We start from the raw sequence: 18960 nt of genomic DNA on the forward strand, positions 1-18960 counted from the left end.
TCTACTCACTGGGACTATAATTATAGCAATCTTTACAGATTATACTTATTTTAGAATACTGCAATTTCAAAGTCCTTTAATTATAACACAATACATGTTTAAAATAACTTGGCTATAATTATAGAATAATTTAAATTTATGTTTACGAGGTTAGATGACACTTGGCTCTAGCCCCTGTGCTTTCCTACGTAGGTTTGTTTTTAAAAGTCAGTGCTATTAATGATAGATAGACATGTGTCTTATAACTTGTGAAAGGAAGTAAAGAATGCACATTTTTCCAATTTCTTATAATAATTATAGGCTGATAATAAAATGAACTGCTACTACCATCAAAGCCCATCCAAGTGGCTCTGGTCAAGCTTTATGCATTTTAATCTCCTGTCTCTCCCAAACTCCCCTCCACCCTCCTTCACTGAAGTTCAGGGTGTCCTGACTTGGTCTGCGGCCCTCCATGTTTTGTGAGTTAGCATGTCATAGATGAGACTGAGAGACTCAAAGAAGGCCTCTAAACCAGGCTGAACCACATGGCCTCACCCCGCAGGGCCCAAGGTTGGCCGCACAGTTTTGCAGGGTGCAGCACAGGGAGCATTGACAGCATTCCAGAGCTTCCAGACCAGAGGGCTGTACCCCATTCATATTCAGTGTATGTGGATTCAAATGCAGAAGCCAGCATTTTTAAATAGAGGAAGAGAAAACCCACACTTCTTGTAGGGCTGGTGACACCCCAGCCTTCCCTTCGGGAGCTTGTGCCTGTGCCTGTGGGACGCTGGGTGTCCTAAAGAGGGAGCACTTGCTCCCCCCCGCCCCCACACACACAGCCCCACAAACCCACAGAGAGAATGGGAGAATGCTTGTACAAGGTTCCACTAAGACCTTGTGGAGCCTGTGGTCTGGCGGCCAGGTTAGTGTGTGGGGATCCCTCCCTCTGCCTCCTCATGGAAGAAATTGAAGCAGTGGTGGAGAAGCTAGGGGAACTGATAGGATTATCCTGAGGGGCAGATGGTGACCAAATGGAGGAGTGTGTGAGGGGGTCACCTTGAACGTATGCAGGAACTTCTCAAATGGCAAATTCTCACACAATGTAACTGTTAATAAAATCCCTCCATGGAGTTCATGCGTATTGTTGTACCCACCTTACGTGTGTGCTCACTGGACTGATGAGAATTATACTCGCACACAGAGTGTTTGCTGGCCTCACCGGCCATCTGAGGCATTTTCAGGGGTGACCTTTGATGACATGATTTTCCCTGTATCTGCAAACTTAAGAAATGAATTCCTGCCTCAGACATGACGTTTTCTTAATGAAACCCAGTGACCTCTTCTAAAGTTGGGATGTTCTTGAAGCCTGACCTCTTGCTCTAACTTACGCTTTCTCATCTACTTATGAGAGGAAATACAGAATCTAGTCCTACATTCAAGGTGATTTTCCCTGATCCTTTTCTATCCCAAACCAAATGATGCATCGCATTTAAAGTTCCTCGTCCTACTTAAGAGGGGCGAACGCCGAGTGGGCAGGCGCCTTCCTAGGAGGCGAGTGGAACTCACTCGTCAGCTTGAGGTGGTGGGACAGGGGACAGGAGCCAGCGGCATGGGCTCTGTGCTGGCACTGCCTTTCCCTGAATGACCCTGGACAAGTCCTCGCCTTCTGTAGGCCTTGGCCGAGGCCTGTGGCTGTTTCAGCCATCCCACTGAAACACAAGCAAGTTGGTTTGGATAACCCCTAAGGCTGCCTCCATCTCTAATACTCTTGTCTTCAAAACTATTAAACATTCATTGAGCACTTGCTGTATACACACATCATTATACTGGAGTCCGGGCTGGGAAAGTCCAAGTGGCTGCCTTGAAGGAGATTAGAAATCCTTTCTCTGGTTCAGATGGTAGGTGAAGCCCCTGCTGACGAGCCCAGCGTGGAAGCTCGTAAGCTGGCGTCCCAGGCAGCCACCCTCGTCCCCACCTGCAGATCAGATTTGCAGTAGACATTCCCTCTGACACAGGGCTGTGTGCCCATGTTTATCTTCTAGAACAGCAAACATTTTTTTCCTAAAGGGTCAGATTGTAAATATTCTCAGTCCAGGAGCCATACAGTCTTTGTCACAATGATTCTACTCTGCAGCTGTAGTGAGATGTCAGTATAGTAAGCGGGTGTGGCTGTGTTCTAATAAAACTTTATTTGTATGACAGTTTGCTGAGCAAGTTCTAGAGTTGTTTAAAGAGTTAACACCCTAGAAGTGTTGCCTTCACATAGCGGGTCTGTGGACTTGGCCGGACGATTACCGAACGTGGGCCCGGCTCAGCATTGGCTCCGACTTCAGTTTTTTCACCAGCAGAGACCTGACTGTAGGTCTGTTTTATTGCTGGGCTTGTTTTACGGGAAGAGCATTCAGGAATCTCCTCTGGGAGTTAAACTCACTCCCAGGAGTCCCAGGCCCCCCCCCCCCAGAGCCAGGAGAGCTGATGCTTGCCACCTTTGTCCTCAAGGACAGAAACTTCTGTCTAAACAGAGGCTCTTTGATTGAGGGTGACACAGCAAAGCTGACTTGTGCCCATTTTTAGAAACATCCACAGGTGCTCACCTGGTTCATCCCTTAGCTGCTTTAGAATGTTCTAAGAGGGAAGAATACTGTCTGGCCGCCATGTCCCAGGGTTTTGTTGGCAGCGGGCTCTGTGGGGTTGTGAAAAAGCAAGGCAGCAAATCAAGAGGAGTCATGCAGAAAACTGCAAAGGGCTGGTCCTAGGAAAACAGCCTTCTTAAATCCTTTTGGGGTGTAAATAAGTAACTTGTTGAAGCCTCGGAAAATTGTGGTTTCCACTCCAGCAAGGACCCGAGGGAAGGGGGCAGTCGTTTCTTCCCCCGGGAGCTGGTGTTTCAGCCAGCCACACTTGGGGCTTTGTTTTGTTTGCAGGGAGAGGTGACATCCAGCCTCAGTTGGATAGCGCTCTCCAAGACGTCAACGATAAGTATCTCCTGTTGGAAGAAACAGAGAAGCAGGCTGTGCGGAAGGCTTTGATCGAAGAACGCGGCCGGTTCTGCACCTTCATCTCGATGCTGCGGCCAGTGATTGTAAGTCAGTGGAAAGTTCCAGAAGGCCCCAAATGCCCGTTTTGAGGAGACTTTCCTTCTTTATTTATCCATCCATCACCAAGTCCTTGGGAATCTGCTGTGTGTCAGAAATCGTGGTTTGTTAATCACTTCTGTAGACCAGTGTTGCTGTGCAAGTTGGTGATGGCCGCACGGCCCACTGCTTGCTCACAGGTCTTGGCACCAGTTGTCCCACTTCTTCTCCCCAAATGCAGAAGGCTTAGCAGAGTGGTTCTCAAAGTGTGCTTCCCTGCCCAGCAGCATTACCGGGAAACTGGTTAGAAATGCATGTTCTTGAGCCCAACTGAGACCTACGGAATCCCAAATTCTGGGGGTGGGCACCCAGTCACCGGTGTTTTAAATAAGCCCTCCTGGTGATTTTGAGACCCACTGGCCAAGCTCTACCAAGGAGTGACGGTGAGATTAATCTGGGAAGAGAATCAATAAATCAAATCAGGCTTAGTTTTTAAGTAAATTGTGTGCATACTGTAATTCAGAACTTCTGCTGGAGGTGTGCTCAAAGCCGGTAAGAAGACCCCAGCTCACCTCCCTCACTAAAGTTCCCGAATATGCGTTGTTCCCCTGAGCGTAGACCTTTTCCATGGATCATTCTTGCTTAGGCCCACAGTCCAAGCGTGGCACTTCGGTAAGGTGAATAACTGTTCCTTCCATTGTCCCCTGTTCCTGTATCACTCGCCTTTCATTAAATCGGTGGGAAAAAGAAAACAAAGAAGGGAAGCAGTTCACCTCTACTGAACACAATGATCTATCAGATCTGGGTCAAAACATCTCTAGATCGTGTCCTCTGTTAAACCTGAATGTCGGCAGAGCCTCAGCCTGGGGAGGGCCGTGCTGCAAGATCTGAGCATGCACGGGCAGACCATCCGAGCCGACCTGCCAGCCCCCAGACCAGGCAAGGAAGGGCCACATGTCGGCTTTGACTTTGGTTCACCGATGCCTGGGGCATACAGGTCACTCCGTGATTAGGGCAGGTATTTCCCAAAAGAAAGGGCTGGTGGTGCCTTCAGCAACGAGGTACCAGTTCTGGTACCTCAGTCAACTTCTGAAGAGTCAAAAGGGTTAGACAGTGACCCTAATCAAAACAGTTGGGCCAAGATGATGAAGGGAATCACTCATGATGATAACATGTTGTGAATTACTGCCCTTCAGGAAGAAGAAATCTCAATGCTGGGCGAAATCACTCACCTTCAGACCATATCAGAAGATCTGAAGAGCCTGACCATGGACCCTCACAAACTGCCTTCCTCCAGTGAACAGGTAGGAGCTGGGGGTTGAGAGCAAACCATAGATGAGGTTCAAGGTCCTGAAGGTTCCTTGAGGCATCATCGCCTTCAAAATAAAAGTTGTGTTTCACATGGAGCTATATAGTAATCATCATCGCTAGTCATTGATAGAGCTGTGTGCCGGGCATTGCTCTCAGCTCTTCATACAGACTTCCTCATCTAGTCTTCATTATTATCTCCACTGTATAGAGAGGACACTGAGGCACTGAATAAAATAACTTCACCAAGTTCACCTGGCTAGTTAGTGGTAGAACTGAGGGTTGAACCAAGCAGTCAATTTCCAGAGCCCCGTGCTCTCATCTACCCTCTAGAAATACACTCTCCTAGGAACATGACAGCGGAGTGTCTTGGCCGTTACTGTGATCCCTTGTAGTTTAGTAATGCATGAGGATCTCTCTTATCTTACGAAAAAATGACCTTTTTTGTGCTTATTCATTTGGTTCATGTGACATTAACACTATATCAAGTGAGAAGTGACCTATGTGGGGGAACAACTGATTAATCACATGATGGTTTTTGCCCTTTATATAAAATTCTTACCGCCTCCCTGGAGAGCCAGCTCAGACGACTTCTCTTTTCCATTCTATGAAGTTGCTTTTATTAGAGCACATGCATGCATTCACTCAGTACATAGACATTTATTGAACACGTACTACATGAATGAAAGGTAGACCTTACACTACACACGCAAGTAGTTCTTTGTCAAGCAAGGGAGACGGGTGTAGAAGTAACTGAGAGAATTGGTTTGTTCTTGATTCTGTCAGGTTTTAAGAGATCGAATCCTGGTCAAATAGGGCACAAGTGACCATTGAAGATCAAACGGCTAAAATGCAAGATCAACAGATCCTGAAACCATTATCGTCTTTGTGGTGCTATAAGACGAAAACCCTGTAAATTCTAGCCTTGGGTATAAATGGGTTTTAGCATTAATCTGTTACTGTAAATCTTGCTCTTTTTTTACTGATAATTCATGATTCTCCCCCCCCGCCCCAATTAATTGTATTTTTGTTTGTCTCCGGAAAAAGGATTATGACATGATGGATTTGTAGTGTGGCTCTTTAGTTAAAAAAAAAAAATTAAAAACCCCGTAACAACATTTTTACTTCAATCCCCACCCTTCGATAATGGTGGAATTTTAAGAGTTGATGGACGTTTCCCTTCTCAGCACCTCACGTACCCACCTGGCTCTGTCCTCTTTAGGTGATCTTGGACTTGAAAGGTTCTGATTACAGTTGGTCCTACCAGACGCCACCCTCTTCCCCCAGCACCACCATGTCTCGCAAGTCAAGTGTCTGCAGGTAAGTGAAGCTGGCTTCTGCCCGTGTTCAGGACCAGGAACCTTCTTTATGCTAATGTGAGCGATAGACTTGTCTTTACCCCTTAGAATGGCTCACTTTAAACAGGAAATGGTGACATGATCAGTGAAAGAACTTCATATGATGTTGGTCTCACTCTTTAGTCTCGGGATTAGTTTTGGAAATCTGCAGGAAAACGCTGTCAGGCCTTAGACTAGTGGACAGAACTTGCTCCCTCTCAGTTGTGCATTGTAGGGATTTTCCCACTTTATGAATTCGCATTGGGTTTTCTTGTTCTTGTACAGACCAATCTTGCTATTGCCAGAAGAAATGGCGGAAGTAGCAGTGGCTTACGACCTCAGTCCCCCCCCACCCCAGCTTTTGTCTTCAGGTTTTTCATAAAGTAAATGGAATCCTTGCTTTGTTACCCACATTACCACCACCGCTCTTAGCCAGTACTGTTACTGACACACGGATCAACTGCAGTAGTTCTGCCACCCGCGAAACTGTTTGCTAGCAGTTTGCTGTTAGAAGACCACTCCTGGCTTGCTGACCACAAAGCCTGTTCCCCTTTCAAAGGATGGAAATGTCATCATGCGTCATTTACCTTTCTTGGTACCCTCGACCTACTAATCTTTGTCTTTGATGGTTCAAAGCCAAATGGATTTCCACTTCCTGTGAATTAGCATTGAGAGTAAAGAGCAGGATGGATCTGCCGAATCTGTGTATGGTTATGTCTCTGTACATACTTATGTGTGTTTGTTTCATTTCATATCTGACTTGTGCAGTATACACTGAGCAGGAAGTTCAGACAAAGATGCTGCATCCTGACGTTCTGCAACCTGAACATGTTGGATGGTTTCGTGTCATCTTTTATGTCTGTGCATGTGTGTATGATGTGCGTGTGTGTATGACAAATCTATTGTTTCTGTTGGTTTTTTGGTGACTAAGAAAACATTTCTCATTACTATAAAGCAAAGCTGCATGAGTATCTTTTCTTTCTTAGAATTTTCGCTTCAATAGAAAATCATGTTGTACTGACAACATCTGCTATGAGCTTGCTGGAGTGCAGTTGTAGTGGCGTCACTGTCGGCCCCCAGATGCCCTTGTCTGGCTGATTGGGGAGGAAAGCAAAAATCATAATTATCCCCAGAAGCAGTGACTTCTGCCAGCACGCTCCCCTGTATCTGCCAGAACATCCACACCGAGTAATTCTAGTGCAGGACAGTCCCACAGCCCTTGACCACCACCTTAGGTGTCAGAGTCTGCAAAATTGGACAGGAATCGCTTGCAGAGTTAGGAGCAGAAACCACAAATGCCCTAATCCCAGTCTGGGTTGTTTATTCCATCTCTTCAGACGCTTCTCCAGCTGCCCTTTAGATGTCAGCTCTGTTTGTTTGGACCAGGGGGACTTTGTGCAGTTTTCTGTTTTTTATAGTCTGAGTTACAACACAGAGTGTAGAGTGTATTCCTTGTGTCAGGAAATAGAATGCAGACAAACACCCAGAGGGTGTGTGTCATTTTTTTGACATTTTGTTTACTATTTATTCTTGGAAGCAAATGGTTTAGCACTGATTGCCTTTCGTTGCTGAAAGCTGCCTGCCTCTTGCCCCAGGGATACTGTTAATACCAGGCCCACAGGTATTTTAACAGAGAAACACCTATGATCAGGATAAAACCATTCATTAAAGCATCAACTTTGTAAATAAAAGGTGAAACACACTGACACGGAGTTCATTTGCTGATGGTCTTTACCGTGGCCGTGAACCAGGCTCACCGAGGATGAAGTTACCTTGAGACGTTCATTGGCACCTGCGCCACCAAAGCTATGGTTGGCTGGGTTGACCTTGGTTTCCTGGAATCCAGATGGTCCAACCAGAGGTGACACTTGCACATTCCATCCAGGTCACGCCGAAGCCTTTGTGCTTTCTGTTATAGGGCCATGGTTTCTGAAAGCGGATGGGCAGCTGCGATCAGCCCCGTCTCTTTTCATGGCAGACATCAGGTCCTCTAGCTTTGGTGGTCGATGACATGGCAGAATTGGGCAGCACTTGACTCTTTAGAATCATAGGCCTCCCTTCCAGGGACGCCTGCCTCATTGCACCATCATAGAACTGAGTCCTGGCAGCTGGTGTTTTCACCTTTGCTCATGTGAGGAAAAAAAAACAACAACAAAAACCCCTTTTGTTTCCTAGCTTACTGATTTGGTGTTTTAAAACACAGCTTCCTGTTTGCGCTGCGTCTCCGAGGCAGAGAGCTGATCACATTATATTGTTCTCCCGCCTCTGCCCCCTTGTTTTCTGTTCCCTCCCTTCCTCTGACCCCTGTGCCCGCCACCCTCCTTGCCCCCCACAGCAGCCTGAACAGTGTCAACAGCAGCGACTCGCGGTCCAGCGGCTCACACTCGCATTCCCCCAGCTCACACTACCGCTGTCGCAGCTCCAACCTGGCCCAGCAGGCGCCCGTGCGGCTGTCCAGCGTGTCCTCCCACGACTCAGGATTCATATCCCAGGACGCCTTCCAGTCCAAGTCACCATCCCCCATGCCGCCAGAGGCCCCCAACCAGGTAAGGGTGCCCTTGGCTCTAGGAGCGGCTGTCATGCCTGGTGCCCAGACCACCATAGATGGCTGGAACCATAGAAGGACCTTGGCTTGGACAGACCTCTGCCTTCTGACACGAGAAGCCTCTGGTTTTATTTCTCATCTTTAGATGTCTTGTTCCCCAGAGGGGAGAGATACTTGACATTGGGGTTGTAGCCTTGTGTTCATGGTGGTGATGGTTGAGTCACCACGTTGATTTGGGGAGTTCTCATTCGTAAGTAGACCAACTCAAAGAGGTTTGGCCTCTCTCTGGCGTCCCTGTAAGTGCCAGCTTAGCCTGATGCTGTAATGGGCATCCGCACAGTGGTGACACCCCCGTCCCCCATCTCTGGTTCTCTCTGTATGGTGGTGATCTGTCATGGAACAGTGCCTTGGAACCTTTCCTTGTCACTCACAGGTTCCTTTTATCAGTTTGTGTTGCGAATGAAATGAATCATCAGAGCCCTTGCTGCTAATTCTGTTGGCACTTGGCTTCTGGGAGAAGACATGGGATTGGTTTAGGTGGCGCTAGACCCAGCCCAGTCCAGTGCAGCCCAGCCCAGTGGGTCCAGCTGGAGCAGAAGGCAGGAGCTTGGTAGGGCATCTGAACACCCTTCACCACCTCTCCTCTCTGCCCTTGCCCCCTAGTACCAGTGGGCTGGCCTCTACTTAGTAAACAGCACAAGATAGAGACACGGGGAAACGGAGACCTTCCAGGGTGCCCCACAGTGCCATCTGCTGGTGAGCATGGTGGCTTCCATCATGCGCGTTTTAAGGCTGACCACAGCCTCTGGTCCAAGATCCTGTGGACCCAGGTCACGTGCTTGTCTTGTTTGTCCAAGTATCCAGTTTACCTAAGAGTCACTGAGTTTCTGCTGTATGCCTGGCACCATCCCAGGCCCTCCTACATGTTATCTGTGCAGTCCTTCCAACAACCACATATCGTTATCCCTATTTTGTTGCAGAAACGGAGGCTCAGAGATGTGAGTGACTTGCCTGAGTTGCACAGTTAGGTGACTTGCAGGTCAGGGACTTGGAACAAGGGCTTCTGACACCTGGTCCAGAGCTCCTTCTGCTCCACCTCAGCCATAAGGTGCCCCTGGGAGAGTGTTTTGGGGAGCTCGTCATATAGAAGCAGCAGCTGAGGTATCTTGGGAACCTAGGCCAGGAGGTTACTTGCCAGATGTGTCTGATGTTGGTGAACCAGAGCCTCTCGGATCACTGCTCCCTTTGGCATTTTTCAGCCGTCCCAGGAGACTGTGGCCTCTGTCTGTCTCCCTGGGACAGAGACTCCATTTCAAACGGAAACACTCCGGGCCAAGAGCCGCAGCTTTACGTTCTCATGTGCTTGTCCCAGCTGGGGTGCTTTGGCTTGGTCACTCAGGTGTCACCCGCCTGTCCCCTGTCTGTCCCCGCCATGTGCAGCACTAAACCACACCTGTGTGTCTCCCAAGCAGAGTGTAAATTATTAAAAGGAAACCAAGAACTGGCAAATCCTCAAAGGCTACTCTAATGTGCAGCGTAATTTCTGTGTGTGTTTTTAATCAACTGACAAACTAACCTAGGCTGGTACACTGACACCCTTTCTGAAAAAAGACAGGCCACGCGCCTCAGCCCTCCCATCAGAGACGGTGTGTGGGTCAGGCTGAAGCGAGTGTTTCCGCCTCCAGTAAAGCTGAGGGAGGTAGAAGGTGGTGTAAACCTAAGAGCAAGTGCCCAAGATATGCTTGGCTGGCAACTCTAGGGTAGTTTTAATAAGCTCAGGATGCTGCAGAATTTCATAGAAAAAATGATTTTAAAAAAAAAGGCATTATGGATGCTTATAATTATAAGGTAGAGGGGGAATTTGAGGAAATTGCACAAATCACATAAGCCAGGGGATACAGTCTCCCTATGGCAGCAGTAATGTTATCTTTATTTAGGGAGGGAGGAAGGGAACAAACATCCATGCGGGGCACGGTCCCTTCATTGGTTCGCTCAGTCACATAGGTCCCAATGAATGCCGAATGACAGAATATGTTCCGAATTCTCCCATCTTCCTCTACTCCACTTATTTCAAATTCTGCCCTCACCCACGAGCACTCAGAAGGGGCCTGTGTCTGCGGTGTGGGCCTTGTTCTAGGAGCCCTCGACTCTATCAAAGCAAGAAATGACGTTCTTTAGAAAAAACGTGCAGGAGTCAAAGGACATGGGAGCCTTCAGTCCTGGGGTGGTTTACTGGTCCTTTCTTCAACTTCAGCATACTTGAAGTAGAGGAACCAAAATAAATAGTCCCGGTAAATTAGTGATAGCTGGCTTTGCTTCACATTTGATTAAGCACTATGTACACAGGCACACACTAAATAAAATCTCGTTTTATCTTCATCTGTTATGTATTATTGATCCCCATCCTAGAGATGAGAAAAGGTGAGGTTTAGAGAGATTAAGCCCACGGTGCCCGGACTGAGAAGTGGCAGAAACGGAACTTAAACCCAAACCTTCATACTTAGGATCCTGGCGTGCTACCCAGACACTGAGGTCCCATCACAGCCGGGGTGTCCACCATGTGACCTGTCCTCGCCCTGGCTCCAGCGAGCCCCGTGCACTGTGCGGTGCCTTCTGGGTTTCTTGCTCTTGCAGGATGAGAGAGCTCTGGCCCTTTGCAGGATTCTTTCTTTCTTTGGCAGGTGAAAGGGCTGGACAGGCACAGTGAATATAGGAACTCTTCTGGGGAAATGATAGTAGACCCCAGGAGGGCTGGGCGTATTTAAACAAGTGGGGTGAGCCTGAGGTTGCAGTTAACAATGAAAAAAACTTAGAACACCCACATGGTTCCCAAAGCACCACCTGGGGGACCCAGTTTACATGGAAGAGACGGTCATTGTCACTCATCCATTCAGTGATTTTGAGCATCTGCCGTATGCCGGTACAGGACTAGACACACACACACATTGGGGTCCCGGGGGGCTTACGGTCTGCTGGTCTGGACCTTGCTAGGTCTCACGCTTCTTTTCAAGGGTTTGAAAGCCTCTATATGGGTGCAGCTTTGGGAAAAAAATAACCCTAACACTCTGCTTCTCTCATCCTTCCCTCTTCTGTGTATGTCTGTCTGTCTGTCTCTCTCTTTGTCTCTCTGTGCATGCTCTCCCCCGCCCCCATCTTTGATTTTTTTTATTTCCGGTTATTTTGTGGTGGTGTGTGGTCTGGATTCTGTCGGTCCCCTCGTGTGGTCTCCCCTGCTGCAGAACTCATCCAGCTCGGCCTCCTCGGAAGCCTCCGAAACCTGCCAGTCAGTGAGCGAGTGCAGCTCGCCCACCTCAGTCAGCTCAGGCTCCACCATGGGCGCCTGGGCCTCCACAGAGAAGGTGACCGGCTGGGGTCCCAGCCATGGCGGCCCCACCTCCCGCCCATCCCCTGCCTGCTGCCGGTGTCACAGCCGCAGGAACCTGGAAACGCGCAATTTCCACCAAGAGCTTGAGAACAGGGTGGGGGGGGAGGGGGGAGGGGGGACAAGGCTGAGGGCTTTTTTTTTGAGTGGGCGTCTGGCTCCTGAGCAATGACCGTGAGGTCGTCCCGAGGGAGAGGAAGGGCTATGGGGAACTCGGAGGTGTGAAGGCTTCTTCCCGGATCAGTGTAGCGTGCTCATGCATCTCCCCACCTCCCCTCTCAGGCACCCCACCTGCCTAGTGGCCTCCACGTCACCATACTGTTGGACGTGACATTTCACTGCGTCAGAGGCTGTGTGCTTTTCCGCCTTTCAGTTTGCAACCCCCCATTCTTCACCCCAATTTGGAATCTGCTTCTGAGCCGTGTGATGATTTTGAAAACCTAGAACAAACAGATTCTGTTAAAGATGCTTTAGAATTTTGAAATTTGCATAGTAAAATGAGCAAATCACGATTGCCGAGAAATGATGCTGCTTTATTTAAATACTCAAAAAAACATTGCGAACACCACACATTAAGGACACTGATCATTTTCTAAATGATTCTAAATTGTCAAGGAAATGTTTCCTTGACGGAGTACTTCCTGGGTGTCAAGTAAATGTGCCCGCCCCGCACCCGGCTCTTTCCTCTCGCATCATGGCTCCTAATAATAGTTATTATTATTAAGTATTCAGGTCTTCCCCCTCCTTTGAATGTGAATGCCATCTTGTATCTCCACGCTCATCCTGTTGTATTAATTTTTTTTCCTTCCCCCCCCCTTTTTTTGTTTGTTTCCAGTTATCTAACGGGTTTTCTCACTATAATTTATCAAGTGAGACCCATGTGGGGCCCATGGGGGCAAGCCTTTCCCCTCATTGCCTGCCTGCCCGCCTGCTCCCTCGGGTCACCTCTGTCCACCTTCCAGACTACGCTCATTATTACACCATTGGGCCCGGCATGTTCCCGTCATCTCAGATCCCTAGCTGGAAGGTTTGTGTCTCCCGCCCTCCTCTCCCCTCTCTCCTTTCTCTCATTGCCTCTGTGCTCACCCCTCCTCTGTCCCACCGTCCTTGCCCTGATTCCACCCTCACCCCCCTTCCTTTCACACTCTGCCTTCTTCCCCATAACACCTCTCCCTAAGTAAATTCCCACTGGGACCAAACAGCAGCAGGCAGCTCCCAGATAGGAATGTCCACCAGGAGCTGAGACTGGAGAGGCCCCCGTTAGGAAACATTCCTTGACCCCTGACAGACAGTAGACCCAGATGTGGCCTTACGGGATCCTCACACCCAAGTTCAGTCTGAGTTCTGAGGGTGTCACTGATCAGGGACTGGGAGGGCCTGGCCTCCTTGGCCATGCTCCTCAACGTTTTCCCCAGGGGCCCTTAATGGGCCACAGTAACAACACATAACCCAAAATATCTTTTGGCTTAATCGTGTTTTAACTTAAAAGTACACACAGACTTTATCTTTAGTCTCAATTGTTTTATATTAAAACGTTTGCTTTAATATAAAAATAAAAATGTTTTAATTATTTCCTAGCAAGTCCAACGGATGCCAGGAGGATATTCTACTTTATTTTGAGAAGAGGTCCCTGATTTGAATAGTAGGCCCCGAGGCTGCCAGCATTTTGAGCAGATCTTGACCTCACACCTCACAAGTAGTGTGGACCCCTCAGGCTCCTCAATCTTCCTACTCACCCCGGGGGCCTTCCCTTCCTATGTGAGGACGCCAGAGACCACACCCTGAAGTGCCCTTTGGGGCCCAGTTTTCCGGAAGTAGAGGTTCAGCCTCAGGGAGGGTGGCTGCAGGTCCTTTAGTGCCCTCTGGTGGCCATGCCACTCAAGTGAAGTCGTTTGGGCTGCTAGAGGAGAGAGGGTTCCTTCAGACATTAGAAGGTAGGGCCTCCTCCCTAGGGATGCGGTCTCCACTGGCTGGTGCCTTCAGACACCTTAGACAGTTTGGTCAGCTGTTAACTAAGAGTCTCCTGGTTGTTGAGGGTTTTTCATCTTCGGGTAGATACAAGGAAAGAGGAACAGGGTGCGGGTGGGGGTCCCTTTAGCACCAGGTGGGGGCATAGAAGGGGCCTACAGCCTGAGCTTCCGCTGGGGGACCAGCTGCCTTGTGTGGACAGCTGTGTGGAGGGCCCGCAGCCCTCCAAATGGAGGCCCTGGCGCCTGACCACGCTTGTTCTGCTTAGGACTGGGCCAAGCCAGGGCCTTATGACCAGCCTCTGGTGAATACCCTACAGCGCCGCAAGGAGAAGCGGGAGCCGGACCCCAGCGGAGGAGGACCCGCTGCCGTGGGTGGCGCGCCTGCCGCCGCAGAGGAGGCTCAGAGACCGCGGAGCATGACTGTGTCGGCTGCCACCAGGGTGACGCTCTTGTTCTCTACAGCTGGGTGGGCCCCTCTAGACCTTGCTGGTGGCCGCATGCTGGCCAGTAACTGGGGGCCGAGTCAGCTTTACAGCTTGGGGTACCTAAGTCTCTTCCCCCCACTCCCTGATCTCCAGTGTTTAGAAGGGCCCCAGGGAAAAGCCTTGTATAGGAATCAGTCTCGTAGAACTTTCCATAGTCTGGGTAGGACCCAAGCAAGTGGGTAGCACCTGGGCCCACAGACGCGTGGTGTTCACGGGAACAGAAGAGGAGTGATAGTGAGGCCCCCACTTGAAGAGGTATGTGGAAAGGCTGTGGGGGTGTCAGACCAGGAATTCATGGCTCGGGTGGCTTGTCTGTGCCTCTCTCTGCTCCAACCTGCAGCCTGGTGAGGAGATGGAGGCTTGTGAGGAACTGGCACTGGCCCTGTCACGGGGCCTCCAGCTCGACACCCAGCGGAGCAGCCGGGACTCGCTGCAGTGCTCCAGCGGGTACAGCACCCAGACGACCACCCCGTGCTGCTCTGAGGACACCATCCCCTCCCAAGGTACGAGGCAATGGGGTTGCCACTTGGGCTTCCTGAGCAGGGCCAGGTGAGAAAACGGGGTGATCCTCCTTGCAGGGAGGGGCAGAGAGGGGAACCCATTTGACCACAGCAGAAGCCCTGGGCAGTGGACTGGCTTCAGAACCATTTTCCTCACTCTGGAATGCTTCAGAGAGCTGATCTGGACTTGTCAGTCACCTGCCATCTAAGAAAGTGACTGGACTTTGGCAACTTCCCTTGTTTTTCATTATCAGGTCTAGGGTAGTTCCCAATTGGAACTCAGACAGATGCTGTTAGTGGTAACATCATTTGTGTTTTAGCACTTGGTGCTAAGCACTTCATCTTTATTTTCCCATTTGATCTTTATATAACCACTGATGGGTTATTTTTATCCCTATTTTACATATGTGGGGACCGAGGCTCGGTAACTTACCCACATTCACACTAATAAGAAGCAGAGCTGGAATTTGAACCTCAGGTCTTGGTCTGAAGCCCAATCTCTTAACCTATTCCAACCAAACCCTGTATCAACCCTGCGTCCATCACCCCCATCCCCACTACACACACAAGCCACAAGATGGCAGTCTAACAGCTATTATACAGGAGATCTGTGATAGGTGACCAAGCCTATTTGCAGTCTATCAATCAAAGCCCTTAAGATGGGTCTTAGTGGAGGGCCATTTTGCTGCCCAAGGGACATTGGCAATGCCTGGAGACATTTCTGCTTGTCACAACTAGAGAAGGTGCTACTGGCGTCTAGCAGATGGCCAGGGATGCTGCTAAACAGCCTATAATACACAGCACAAGCCCCCCTTACTTACCTACACCAAAGAATCTGGCCCCAAGTCCCAGTAGTAACGCTGTTCAGAAACCTGAGATGTTTAATCTGTAAGCTTCCCCCTCTCATATGACCCCATTTTGCGAAGTGGTGAGCACACCTCACTAATGGAACCTGCTTTGTACCTTGTGTTCAGGGACTCATTGCCAGTAGCTCCATTCGTTTCCTAGCCCTCACCTAACAATTATGAGGGAGATAGTGAGGGCTGGGATAGTGTGTTTGAGATTTGTGTCTCATGTTGAATTCTGGACTGGAGGGTTCGTGGAATTTCTTTTTCCACCCCCTTTATTTTGCCCAGAGATAGTCAGAGGTAGCTTTGCCTCAGCCTGGCAGTTTTACATTCGCCACCACTCCACAATGTTTGCGTGCGTGCCTGCTATGCCCAGCACTGTTCTAGGTGTGCCCAGGGTCACATCAGTGAACAGAACAAAGGTCCCTGCCCGGGAGTTCTAGACATGAACGGTTTCTGAGGGCAGCACAGAAGCCTGGGGGAAGCTTGGGGTGAGATTACCTTTCCGGCCGTTGGTCCTCCAAACACCAAAGAATCAGAGCGCAGAGCTGCTGCCATAGAGATTTCTAATCAAATCCTATCATCAGTTTCAGATTACGATTATTTCTCTGTAAGTGGTGACCAGGAGGCAGATCAGCAGGAGTTCGACAAATCCTCCACCATTCCAAGAAACAGTGACATCAGCCAGTCCTACCGCCGGATGTTCCAAGCCAAGCGCCCAGCCTCAACTGCTGGCCTCCCCACCACCCTCGGACCTGCTATGGTCACCCCAGGGGTTGCAACCATCCGACGGACCCCTTCCACCAAGCCTTCTGTCCGCCGGGGGACCATCGGAGCTGGTCCCATCCCTATCAAGACACCCGTGATCCCTGTCAAGACCCCAACCGTTCCAGACCTCCCTGGGGTGCTGCCAGCCCCTCCGGATGGGCCAGAGGAGCGGGGTGAGCACAACCCCGAGTTGCCGTCTGTGGGTGAGGGCCCCCAGGGTGTCACCAGCATGCCCTCCTCCGTGTGGAGTGGCCAAGCCTCCATCAACCCTCCTCTTCCAGGCCCGAAGCCCAGTATCCCCGAGGAGCACAGACAGGCGATTCCAGAAAGTGAGGCCGAAGACCAGGAAAGGGATCCCTCCAGCGCCACAGCCCCCCCAGGCCAGATTCCTGAGAGTGACCCTGCAGACCTGAGCCCGAGAGATGCCCCGCAAGGAGAAGACATGCTAAACGCCATCCGAAGGGGCGTGAAGCTGAAGAAGACCATGACCAATGACCGCTCGGCCCCACGCTTCTCTTAGGCTCTCTAAGGCTCACAAGAAATGCTGCCTGTGAGCAACGAACTGTTTAATTAATAATAATTAATAATTTGTCTCGATCCATTCCAATATATAATCAAACAAAAGATTTTGTAGGCAACTCAGAATACAGCTCTTTTGAAAGTACTCTGACACCTTTAGATAAGAAAAGCAACATGTAACTAACATAATCTTGATCTTTTAATTTGTAAATATTGACAGGTTTCTTTCTGCACATTTTAATCTTAGTTTCCCTTTTGATTTTTCTGAAGGTGCCAAATTCCATTTAACTTTTTTACAAGTCTTTGTAAAATTTTAAATGCATAAGCAGGGGGGCGGGGGTGGGGGGTCGGAGCAGGGGAACCAAGAAGTAGTTAATTTCAGAAAAAAAGGGTAACTATACTTAGCTTTTTCTTTTCTCTTTTTTTTCCTGCAAGCTTTTGTAGATGCATTGTAGTAGTCTGGCTTACAAGCAAGTTCAAGTTATTTTAATGTACAAACAACATGGATAAGGGGTAAAACCTTCATTTAAGCATACTACGTTCTGAACGAGAAAAACAGGAGTAACAGTTGATGAGCAATATTCGGAGTGAAGTAAATCTGGAAATGGTAGACTGTGTTGGGATTGGGGGGGAGGGGGGACCATGGGAGGGGCACACTGTCAACATAGCCGATCCTGTCACATTTAAGAGTAGCCTCGTAGGTTGACTTTCTAGTAGCTTCATGGTTAATGCATCCGAATAAGCCATACTGGATTGCGGTGTTTGTTTCTGTAGGGTGTTTAAGGACTTCTTTTCTCCCATGATTCCTCTTGACTGCACACAGCACCCACCTCCAGTCCCGTGCATGCTGCTGCCTCCGGGCAGACATAGAACCCCCCACTTTAGTTACTTGTCTGTTATACCCACTTTCATTGAATCCAGATACATCCAAAAGGTTAAGGCAGTTTCAAAATGTGAAAACATTTCAACATAATAGCAGGGAATTCTTAGAGCAAATGCCTTTTACTTAACTGTGCCCAGCAGGCTGGGCGCATTGAAAAGCCCAAATATTTTGAAAAAAAACTCAAGTGGATTTAACAAGGGTAACCAGCTTGGAGTCTAGCAACTTGCCAATGTGTTTACCAATCCGGGGGCTTGTTTTTCTTAATTGGCTTCATACTAAACATTGGAGAGAGGAGGATTTATTTATTGTCACTGGGAATCTGACCACTAGACTGTCCTTTTTTTGTATTCTAGTAATGTTTTTTGGAATGGATTTATGTCTTTTCTTCTTTAAGTGCAAGTTAAATTTGTTATAATGCCCATCCCCTAAAGCCAACAGAGATTTATAGATTTTGAGGACTCATGTTTGGAGGATACAATGGTGTTTAAAAAAGAAAGCAAGCCCCTTAGCAGTCTGGTCAGTTCCAAGTGCTCCTTGGTGACCGAACCTGTCAAGGGGTAGGAGCTTGGTGGGTCCCACAGACCCTGCAGATTTCTGTTGGCTCTTATCTTCAATTACATAATTTTATGCTTTAATACATAACTGCATTGGATGTGAGAGTAACGTACCTGTATAGTCACTGTTCTATATATTAACATTTAACACTGCTGTGATTGCTCAAGGACATTTTATGTTATGGCTTTAAAGCAAAGGCATGATTAGAAACCTATTTAAGCTTTTTTTTCTTTGAAAAACAAGCTCCTTTCACAGAATATAAGCAACAGTAGTGCCTGTGGTTTAGCCCACCAATCTTGATGACTAAAAGTAGCTGATGCATTGTGCATATGATGCTTGAGATGGTTTTTGCACAAGCAGAAATCACTGCAAGGTAACTACAATAGATAAAAGTGATATTTTAAAACCTTTGAAATAAATGGACATAACTGTACCTTGGTACAGCTTATCACTTGTTTAGTTTTTAAACGTTAGTATAATCTGAAGAAATTTAATATAAAATGTTGCCAAATTCAATGTAGAAAGAATGTGACAAAACACCTTGGGTAGTTCTGTTTGTGTTTTTGCATATTGTAAAAGCAGTGTCACAGCTAAAAATAAAGAAATCGTTTCTAAAGGTAAATCATTGTGGTTTAGTTGCTAGTTTGTACTGAGAGTTGACCTCTCCCTGTGCAGTTTTTTGTTCTAAACTTGTATAAATAACAATTGTGTAATGTGTCTCCCTTCTACCTTGTAACAATTGCTTCAGCCTACATTATAAATAAAGAACCACTAGGAAAAAAAAGTCTGTATTTCAAGTCTTATTAA

The 18960-nt window shown here is 48.3% G+C and overlaps 1 protein-coding gene across 2 annotated transcripts in view; it reads left to right on the top strand.

The window, feature by feature from the left end:
• Positions 1 to 18669, top strand: part of MTSS1 (MTSS I-BAR domain containing 1) — a 31807-nt gene extending 13138 nt beyond the window's left edge. The window contains exons 2-10 of one of the 2 annotated variants that reach the window (XM_019643436.1): positions 2904 to 3061; positions 4250 to 4357; positions 5584 to 5681; positions 8034 to 8244; positions 11483 to 11602; positions 12461 to 12652; positions 13862 to 14035; positions 14421 to 14583; positions 16016 to 18669. In XM_019643436.1, coding sequence (XP_019498981.1) covers positions 3044 to 3061; positions 4250 to 4357; positions 5584 to 5681; positions 8034 to 8244; positions 11483 to 11602; positions 12461 to 12652; positions 13862 to 14035; positions 14421 to 14583; positions 16016 to 16716 — 1785 coding nt within the window. In that variant the 5' untranslated portion in view covers positions 2904 to 3043 and the 3' untranslated portion in view covers positions 16717 to 18669. The remainder of the gene's footprint in view (positions 1 to 2903; positions 3062 to 4249; positions 4358 to 5583; positions 5682 to 8033; positions 8245 to 11482; positions 11603 to 12460; positions 12653 to 13861; positions 14036 to 14420; positions 14584 to 16015) is intronic. The other variant, XM_019643437.1, reaches the window with a different exon arrangement.
• Positions 18670 to 18960: the final 291 nt, after the last annotated feature.

Source organism: Hipposideros armiger, unplaced genomic scaffold (genome assembly GCF_001890085.2).
Source record: "Hipposideros armiger isolate ML-2016 unplaced genomic scaffold, ASM189008v1 scaffold_78, whole genome shotgun sequence".
Taxonomy (NCBI): Eukaryota; Metazoa; Chordata; class Mammalia; order Chiroptera; family Hipposideridae; genus Hipposideros; species Hipposideros armiger.